This window comes from Thunnus maccoyii, chromosome 19, assembly GCF_910596095.1.
Source record: "Thunnus maccoyii chromosome 19, fThuMac1.1, whole genome shotgun sequence".
Lineage (NCBI taxonomy): Eukaryota > Metazoa > Chordata > Actinopteri > Scombriformes > Scombridae > Thunnus > Thunnus maccoyii.
The window spans coordinates 11,091,992-11,102,794 of NC_056551.1; the positions used below are offsets into that span (position 1 = coordinate 11,091,992).

At 39.2% G+C, this 10,803-nt stretch overlaps 1 protein-coding gene across 1 annotated transcript in view; it reads left to right on the forward strand.

The window, feature by feature from the left end:
- LOC121885683 (matrix metalloproteinase-17-like) overlaps nucleotides 1-6,586 on the forward strand; it is a 70,194-nt gene extending 63,608 nt beyond the window's left edge. The window contains exon 10 of the mRNA XM_042395367.1: nucleotides 4,737-6,586. Within this exon, the coding sequence (XP_042251301.1) occupies nucleotides 4,737-5,062 (326 nt within the window). The 3' untranslated portion in view covers nucleotides 5,063-6,586. The remainder of the gene's footprint in view (nucleotides 1-4,736) is intronic.
- The last annotated feature ends 4,217 nt before the right edge of the window (nucleotides 6,587-10,803 follow it).

The window sequence follows — 10,803 nt, forward strand, 5'->3', positions numbered from 1 at the left end:
CCCGGCCATTATCACCGCAGAGCCTGGAAGGGTAAACTTGGAAACCTGCACGCACAAATGCACATAGACAGACCATGAGGTCTGGGAACTGGAGCCACATCAAAGCCTATTCTCTGCTTGTTTCACCGTCTCAGGGTGACTAGAGAGAGAAAAGAGATAGAAACAGACAGGGAGAGAAAAGAGTGATATGGCAGGGAGAAGATATGGTGACACCTCGTTATGAAAATAGAACAGAACGACGGGGAGCGATATGCAGAAAAAGGGAGAGAGGGGGAATCCAGACGAGAGAAGATATGTGGACACCTGAGGATGAAAAGAGACAGAGAGATCGTAAAGACAGCGAAAGAGGAAGAAGAGATGTTAGAAAGATTGATGGCTTGACTCAGAGGACAGATAGAGATAGAGAAATCATAGAGAGACAGGATAAAAGCATATAGAAGGATTGTTGTAAAGGAAAAAAGGTGGCATAAGTGGTATTACTGTATCTGTAATGATGATAATAATCATCATTCCAGACTTCAATATGGCACCCAGTAACAGTTTAGCCTTTCAGTCATGGTGAGAAAAGTTTGAAAGGAAAAGCAAACCTGTCAGGCAAAAATAATACAGTTCAATCTGTTGAAAAAGTTCACATAAGCTAGCCCAAAGCTGTTATAGTGTAGTCAGAGAAAAATCTATAAAGATCAGATATTGGAATAAAGTAATCTATTCACCCTTTTAAGAGAACTACATTTCGGCTCTTGAAATAATTGCACAATAAATACACACTTATAATGAAATGAAATAATGAAAATTACTATGAAACCCATACTAAAAAAAAGAAAAAAAATCAAAAGGTTGTATAACTTCAAAATGTTAAGTGAAACATAAACAGAAATCTGGAGAAAAACTGTATTCTCAGACCTGTTTTTGGAGAAATTTGCCAGTAATGTGTCAGACTTTAAATGTATTCACCAACTTTGACGGCTCTGGGATTTTTAGTCTCTGAGGGAAAGAAGGAATAATTTGAAGAAGACAAAGTGGCATTCAACCCGACAGTATGGGCATGGTTTTCCAATAACAGTGATATATGGATAAGGAGACTATGTGAATATGTGCACTCTTGTACTTCTATCCTTGTGAGAATCAGATTTTAGAGTTTTAGACTCAGAGAGTGAGAATATTTTTGGAAAGTGAGGACATTATGGTCAGTCCTCACTTCTTCACAGTGCTCCAGTGAACTGTTTGAAGATTGGGGTTATGGTAGGGCTGACAGAAGTACATTGTGTCATTGATGGTCCTCAGCTGTACAGATGTGTCTCTGCACTCTGTAGGAGCATGCCTTACTTTTTATTCCAACAAGCTGCAGCCAGGCTTGAATATATTGTCATGATTATGCACAGGAAATGGACTCAACATGGTGCTCTGAGCCTTCACCCACTTAATAGAAAGCTGCCTGGACCAACAACACTCCCATTTTACCTAATTTTTATATTTTAGGCGTTTTGTTGGACTTGTCCAATATAAACACCAAATGGAAATGAAGGTTTCTTGTAAAAACATATTTGCCCTCAGGGTTCTTGTCAGGGGTTCCGTCCTGGGTTTTGGATGACTTTAAATGAAGCCAGTGTTCATGCATTTTCTTTTAGACATTTCTTTTAGACATTATTTGGGAGATCAGAGATTATGTCTGACATATGTTTGGCATTTGTTATCAAGGCTAATGAGTAGAAATAGAAATCTGGGGCAAAAAGCTGCTTCCACAAAGTAGCACCAAGTTGTCCCTTCTTTGTATAGCTTGAAGTGCCATACAGACAATACATTATTTGTATAATGTTGATAATAGTGCTGCTTTAAAAAGAACTGTTAAATAATATTGCTATATTGTTTGCTAGATATTAGACCCTAAATTGTTTCCACTGTGGGTACAGGCTCTTGACTGTAGGAAAACATTTCTGTCATTCTGCTTTTCTCTCATTACTTACTCGTCTTACTTCCTCCAACACTCAGATGAATGCAAGGCTCATACCTGTATGACAAGACAGAATAAGATTCCCTTTTTTTCTATAGATTCAACTTGTATGAGACAAGCTCACCAACACAAAGAATGTTTACTCCAGAGTGAATGGCGTTCTCCAAGGCCATTAACAATGAGAACATTCTCCACTTCACTCGAGCTCCTTCTCTTGTTTATCTCTCGCCTCTTATTAATCTCAGTTGCCAGTTGAGAAAATGAATGAGCCACAGTGCTATCACATGTTTATTCTTCCTCTCTTGTTTGTCTCAGTCACCGGTTAATGAAGAAAACAAATGAGACAACAATCCCATCTATATCGTGGTTGGTTAAGTTAATAGTGTTGACAGCCGTGGAGGAGGTGGTCGTTTTTCAGATGAGAAATGATCAGAAACTGGGTTTGAGTTGGTAAACTAAATATGAAATTCTGTTTAAGTACATTTCAATGCATTCATTATTTAATGTTTTTTGTACTTGTCTTATATGAGCATGCAAAAAAAGGCACACAGATTATTTTTTATTCAAATCAGAATCAAATATGAGAGAGCAAAAAGACTGTTGCAAAAGATCTCAATATTTCTATAGTATTATCACTTATGATGAACATGGTAACCTATCTTTTTACAATGGAACATGATGCATTTTGGAGGCTCAGTTCCTACACAGTGTTTTTTTTTTCATCAGAAACATATTCTGCTACTGCCTATTTGGTATTTTGGCGACTCTAATTAACTTAAATGCCCTGAAGTGAAAGGACAGGCACAGTAGGGGGTGTGTCACTAACGATCTTGTGGCACAGTGCAATTATGGTGTCAAGAATGCCCATAGGGCATAGCTGCGTACTTTGCTGGGCAACACACACACACAGACCCTACATAATGACATAGACCCCTTTTATGTATCTAATCGTTGGTTAAGCAGGACATACGTGTAATTAAATGTAATATATGTTAAAATATTGTTTTAATGTAACAAAAGTAGGCCTAACGATGCCAGTAAGGTGGAATGTGTTCTGTTTTTACATGTATCTGTTATCTACAAGTGCCTGCCTTGAATTAAATTCCTCTAACCAGCAAAACTAAATACACCTTCTATTTGAAGAATTTAGGACTATTTAAGGATTATTTATGCATGCTCTTCCACCTGCTCAGTTATCCAGTCTCCAGTCAATATACTGTATGCAGGATATGTCTGGCACTTTGAATTTGGTTCAGATCATCTATCAGAGACTTCCCAATTGAATCATCGGACTCTGAATCAGATCATCAAACGGCCATTTTTGCATTACTGTCCCCACACCACCTAACAGTAACCAAACAGAAGTCTACAGCCATGCTAGCAGCTCCATGCTAGCAGCTGTACCTAGGCACAGCGGTGCGTCAAGCTAAATGCTAACATCAGTGTGCTAACATGGCTACAATGACAATGCTAATGTGTTGATGTTGAGCAGGTTTCATGTTTATTATGTCATACTTAGGCTGACGTTTGCTAAATAGCAATTAACACATAATACAGCTGAGGCTGATAGGAATATCAGACTATATATATATATATATATATATATATATATATATATATATTCAGACAGGCCTATATTTAAAACAAAGAATTGGACAATGTAAAATGTTGACCTTTGAGATGAAAAGTCAGAGGATCCCCAAAGTCCCTAGGATTCATCCTCTGTGTATTATGAATGTCTCTATAAAATTTCATGTCAATCCATCCAGTGTCTGTTGAAATATTTCTGTCTGGGCCAAAGTACCGACTGACTGACAGACTGACAATTCCATCCCTGGAGCCATGCCGCTAGCATGCCTAAAAATAAAAGCTTACACTGTCAACATATGGTGCACAGTAACACTGATGTGCACCAGTTAAACTATTGTTTTTATGTGAACTGAGTGGAGTCAACCAACCAAACAGCAAGCACATTAACTATTACAAAAGCAGTGTGAAAGTCTATTCATGTGTCATAACTAAACCAAGGGCTTGATTTGAAGCCGGAAAGCTTTAGCAGCTTTGAGCAGCAAAAGTGTTTTTTTATTTCCTGAGGTTCAGCAAGCTCTTTCCTCGCCTACACTGGTTTGGTGTTTTGATGGGAGTGGAGGCACAATAAGGAGAGTGTCACTAGTGGTAACAGGGTAACTGAAACTTGCTTGACCTTGGTAATCCATCAGAGTAAACATAATTTGACTACCATTTTACTATGTCCATATGGCTTGCGTGTTGAAACCTCTTCCTTGCTGAAATAGATGGTACATTCAGAAGGTATGTATATGGGTATGGGTAAACCCATCCTTTAGTACAAAAAATCAATGTGTGTGAGCTGATGTGGACTCTCCAAAAGTGGATAAACTCACTAGTGAGAAATGCTTTCAATTCAAATAAAATGATATTATTATGATATGATTGATATAGGCATGTACACACCTTCTTATTTGTATGTTTTGTTATCTGGCCATCTTTCATATTAATCTGACTGCATCTCTAACATAAGCTGGGTGCTGTTTGGTAAGGTAATAACAGGGTGAAAGTACTAAACATAAACACTTTGCACCCTGGATCACTGATTCATGAAATTAGGGTCCTTGATGTGTTATATGTGATGTGCTTGTGTATTCCAGATGAGACTAAAGACACTTTTGGACCTTGTGTGAATAATAAAATATATATTCTTGTATGATATTCTGTCCTATGCCGTGCACACACACTAATAGCAACCCTCTGCCCTCTCTCCCCAAAGGCTCGTCCTATTTCTTCAAAGGGAAGGAGTACTGGCGAGTGCCGGGTAGTGACATGGAGGTGGAGGCAGGATACCCCCGCCTCATCGCTAAAGACTGGCTGCTGTGCACTGAGATGCAGTCGGACTCTCCAGACACAGAGCCCAAAAGCACCGAGACCAGAATCAACGTGCACCGTCACCCAGACCACGCAGAGAATGGATACGAGGTGTGCTCCTGCACCTCTGACACAGCCTCGCCTTTAGGCAACCGCCCCTCCCCATCTCCCATCTGGCTGCTGCTGCCTCTCTGGACGCTCTCACTGGCCCTCCGCTCTGAACTGCTATGATGCCAAAGCATGGGACAAAGTTCCTGAGCTGACTGGAAGGCCGGTGGACACTCAGTCAAACCATTAACTGGAAAATTTTGTTCTTATTATTAAATTTGGTATCGTTTTTGCTGTTATTTATTTCACAAGCCTTTTGGTGGGCTTTGACATCTAAAGTAGTCATTCTTATAGGCATCAACCAACTTACAATGCTTTACAATGTTTTTTCTTGAGCGGTCAAACTGCCTAATTTCTGAAAGAAAAAAGGTAAATGAACAAAGAATCAACAGTGATTATTTGTCTTCATGAGCAGCATGTTTACAGCAGCAATGTTTCACATGCAGACAGGTGAAAGGCATCCTGGGATGTAGGCAGGTGAATGGCACACACATACACGCACACAGACTGTTGCCTATTTTATGAAATTACAGCAGGTGCTTTATTACAGGCTTGGTTCACTAGATTTACAAAACAACAAAGAAAATTCTCTAGTAGTGTCTATCTGTGCAGATAGTTTGAATTTTATGTAAAGATATCACTCTCAGATTTATATCTTCATGCTAATACAGTGGAGGTGAATGGGATTTCGTTTGTGCTGTTCAACACATTGAAAAATGACAGATGTTTTGCAAAAAAATTCCCTGTTGCTTTGGATAATCCACAGAGCTCAAATGGACTATTTCTATGGTGAAAAGAAGTAGTTCTAATGAAAACAGTTTACAACAAGGTCTAGAAAATTATCCAGAGAAATGGGGACACAACACAAATGAAGGGAAAACACAGTGGTGTTGAACTTTTTAAATTTAATTTATCAATTTCCATTCACCTCCATGATATCGGATGTCTGAAAAACTGAGGAAATAATGCCAAAACTATCTGCATGGTAGGATACAACCAGAGGCAAGTGAGATTTTTGTTAACTGTGGACACACAGACACACATATCACTCCAAGGTCTGAACTAGGGTGACTGTAGTGCTTATGATAAGCATGAATATCTCACAGACAGTTTGCAAACTCTTCTTACAAAAAGTTTTGTGAGAGCTACAGCGATGGATGGATGAGTAGGTGGATGGACTCTGTCAATATCAGTTTCTTTGCCTAAATCCCTTAACTGCTCTCCAATGTGAGAAAGTGCTGCTCATGTACGCATCTCCACAGGTTTTTTATTTTCACCTCTGGCTCAGAAGCATTCCCTACTCTTGGTTTAGTCGTATCTTTTGTATCAATTTCAGATAAAATTATATTCCTGTTTATTTGACATTGCTTTGATCAGGTCATAGAGTTCACAGAGCCTTTTTGTGACTGTTGGATAATTTCCTTCACTCCCCCATCAAACGCCTCCTGAAGACAAGAGTCACAACATGGCTCCTGGATTTATTCTTGCTGTAAAGATATATTTACCTATAGACTGATATATTTGAGTTGAGATGTTCTGCGGGTATTGCAAAACCAAGTGGACTGTGTATATTTTAAGCTGTGTTTTCTAATGTAAAATATTTTTGTAGAAAAATTAAAAAAAACTCTGAATGACTTTATTGGCTAAGTGTGGTCTCATGAGTTTGTATTGAAACATTATATTTCGAGTCTTGTGTGGGCTGAGTGTGTAATTATTTGGTGTCATTGAAAGGGAGCCGGGGCTTGAAGACAGATGAAGGTAACATGACAGCTTGCAGACACCAAATGGGGAGCAACTCTCCATCTCTCTGATGTTCTTAAGCATGTTTTTTTTTCTCATGTGATGGTCATTGCTGTTCATCATGAATGCAAAACAGCATCACGTCAATCACATGCCACACACTCACTCTTTGATTTGCTGGCAGACAACTATACAGTTACACCCGTGTTCCTTAAGGAAAGCAAATCAGAGGAGTAATGTCACCTAATCCAAAAATATTCACCAGCTCAGATACTGCTAACTCAGAGATCAAAGTTAACAGGATGTCAGGCCTGTCAAGCCTTGGAGACTCACACATGTACACAAGTACACAAATCGAGCACCACAAATTGAGTCCTTAGTTACAACCTCAGCCATATTACAAAATTCACTAATGTCACACTTGTGCACAGACACAAACATATGCATGTCTATGTAGGTGTTTGTGTGGATGTTTGTTTATTTACTCTACCCAAGGGCTACGGAAGAACCCCCACCAAATTACTGCAGACCCAAAACTTCTTTCTGTTTTGAGGTAAAATAAAGTTTAAAAGTTTAAAAAGTCACCCAATTGATATTTCTGCTAACAGCAGCAGTTTTCCTTCCTTCCCTCTTGACACACTCGAGTGGTATTAATTAACTGGTGTGGCTCAGCAGCCACCAGAGCACCTGATGCCACAGGCAAATGCAGCAGAATGGGTCACTTTCTGGCTGTTACATTCTGTTTAGTAAGAAACCATTAACAGACCAATTATATGTCTTAATGTTTTAATCTGGAATGTTTCCTGAAAAGTGAAAGTTCTCATTTTACAAAATACAAGTTCTCTGAATATGCTAAAATAGTGCCATCACACATGGAGTCTCTTCTGTAGTTGACACACTCTCAATGCTCGAGTCTCCAGATGGGCCAGGCAGAACCAATCAATCACTCTGTAACTAAAATATGCAAGGCTGGAGGAGCTGCTTGCAAAGCTGAGAACTTGCAGCGGGGTGGTTTACAGCAAGGGATCGTACAGTAAGAGGAGAAATGAACAGTTAGTGCCACACTCATAGATGGATACAGGCGTTAGAAACAGACAAACAGGCAAACTGGAAATTGAAAGAACTGATGGCCAGAGAACAAAACCACCGAAAAACATAGAAAAAGACAGACAGATGTGAAGAAAGAAAAAAAATATGAAATATCATCTCCAGAGAGCCGATGGAAAGATAAGGAAGCAATTTAGCAGTATGTAAATAATCCAGAGGAGATAAGGAACAGTTTCCACTCGTAGCTGTTCATGCACTCTGTTAAAGGAAAATTCTGTATATAACTTGGGCATTATTTTGATACTTTTGGTCATCATTTCTTTCAGTTATGACAACAATATACTCACCAAAGCCACTGTTCATATCTGGGTACAAGATGGCATCGCTACAACAAGGTCAGATGAGGCAAGAAACACAAGCATTCAGGTGATCAGACAGTAAACTCTGATGTCTATAACTTAGGGGCCTATGATCATCTGATTGCTCATGTCTCTTACCCCATCTGACTTCTTTTTAGCAAAGTTGCCACGTTCCCAGATCTAGGATTGATCCCTAAAACTACAAAAATAAGACCCAAGTTGTAATACACTGGAATTACACTTTGACATAGCATTTTCTAAATGAAAGCCTGGCAGAGAGAGCTGTGTCAAAGCCAAAGGTCCTCTTGTTTGAACAGATGCTACTTGTCAGAGATATGACAAGGTGCTACTAATAGAAAAGGGCAACGCGAAATCAATCACATCTATATATGAGTCTGAGTTATGTGAGTTTGTGTGTGTGTGTGTGTGTGTGTGTGTGTGTGAGTGAGTGAGAGAGATAGAGAGAGAGACAGCTTGCCTCAGACAAGGGAGGCTAATGCTCTGCAGTGATATGCATTCTGAACCATGCTCTATCAAACACTCTCACACTCTCTTTGTACCGCTGGTAGCTTGGCTAACCCCGCGCAGACACATGCATATGATTATTTCTGTGTTTGTGTGTGTCTGTGTGGATTTTTGGCTGTCAGGATAGCCCTCCATAGACCAGGGGAGTGGTGGTCATGGGGGAGAAGAGCAGCTGTTGTTGTGGCTGTCCATTTTTTTTTTTTTTTGCATTTCACCCGTCCTCACACACATCAAAAAGCTCGGAGCAGGACCCATGAAGCTGGCACAGGTGCAGAGTACACAACCCAGTCCACTAAACACCTGACAGGGAAAAGTGCTCGAGCCGTGGGAAATGCTGCGAGGAGACGGGATGCCAGGGTAGTTGTTTTTGGACCACAGTGAAATTCCACAAAATATCTTGAACAGGCAAAGCCCAATTGTAGGTTATACAGTACTGTAAAATCCAGGTATATATGCACATGGATGATTCATAAGTTATGAATCTAACTCTCTCTCTTACACTGCAAGCTTGACTAAAACCAAGTCAGACATGAGTGTGTTCAGTCATGGTGCCTTCATGTGTATTACATATATGTAAATGTGTGAAATGCTGCTGGTCATGAAGCCTTTTCTTTAACCAGAAATGATACTTGAAGGCCTTTGCGCCTATTACTAATGGCAGAGTTCCTGTGGGCTGAGCAGAGCCAATCAATCAGTCTGAAGTGAACCACACTGAAGCTGAAATATTCACTGCCAGAGCATTTTCCTGCAAAACTTAGTGTGTCGTGGGATGGTTTTGAGAGGATGTTAACTGTGAGGTGCACTGCCTGCTGTAGTGGCAAAGAGCTTAGCATTGCTTCCTAAACACTCTGAAATATATTGTGGTTATCTGAATTCTAAGCAACTTTATTTTTCATGGCTTATGCAGATAATATAAAATAAAAAAGAAATTTCAGTCGTTCATTGCAAGAGGGTTTTTGGTCGTTTTCATGTGGGTGTTTGTGTGAGCTTCCTGCAGGTTCTGCACTCTCCCCTCAAGCCAAACACATGCAGGTGTTTGTGATCAAGTGAATTACAGACTCTGAATTGCCCACTGCTGGCAAACATCATCGTGACTCAGAGCAACGTGACTTTGCTTTATACTGTAATTATTAATTCATACTGAAAAGTGCCCATTGTGACATGTGACTGTTTTGTTTTGTTTTTTTATTCCATGGGTTAATTGACTTCTCTGTATTTTTCTAAATAACCTCAACCCCAGATTTTAAGAAATTTATCTTTAATTCTTGTTGTTTTAAAGCTTAATAATAGTACTGGATAAGGTTCACACCTGTTTCAATGGTCTAAATGTAAATATGCAGAAAAGTGAAACCTATGGTACGTATACAAGATTTGCATCTAACATTTGTTGGTGCTTTGCTGCTCTCTGCTGGTAATAAAATATAACATTTTGGCATGAGTTACCAAACCAGCAGGATGATTAATTTCACAGAAGTGGAGACAGAGTCTATGAAGACAGATCAATCATGATTTGTTTTCTGTAATTCACCTAAAGGAGGAACTTGTGTGTTGTATGATTTTCTTTTTTACTCAGTCAACACTGAGCACAGTAACCAAAAACACCTGTATACATGATTTGAAAATGTCTAACTTTGGTGACACCAAGTGGTAATATAAAAAAAAACCAACTGTTTTCTACAAAAGCCATGAGATTAATTTGAAAGATGCTACAATCTCATAATTGTAGACAAAAGGGCTTTTACAAAATGTGTGGAACTCTGCTGACTTTTCTTTATCTGTGCTTAATTGTTGTCAACAAAGCTCAGTCATATCCCACATGTGATAATTTGGTCCTAGAGCAAGAAATAAAAATTACCTTTGACTGAAGCGAGCTAAAACCCTTTCATTGTTTCTTTCAGCATTCCTTCAGATTCCTCCTGAGCCAGCTGAGAGCAGTCCTTGTACCAGAGGTTTCTGTGGGGGTCTCAGCTCTGATCTCCTCCAGAGTCTCGTTATTCTTCTTTTCAGAGGTTTTGACTAAAGGCTGTCCTTCTGGGCATTCTTTAGACAGTTTTTATTAGATCTACAGTCACTTGAGTTTTATACGTATATATATATATATATATATATATATATATATATGTGTGTGTGTGTGTGTGTGTGTGTGTGTGTGTGTGTGTGTGTATTATTGTTAATTAATATATACTTAAGAAC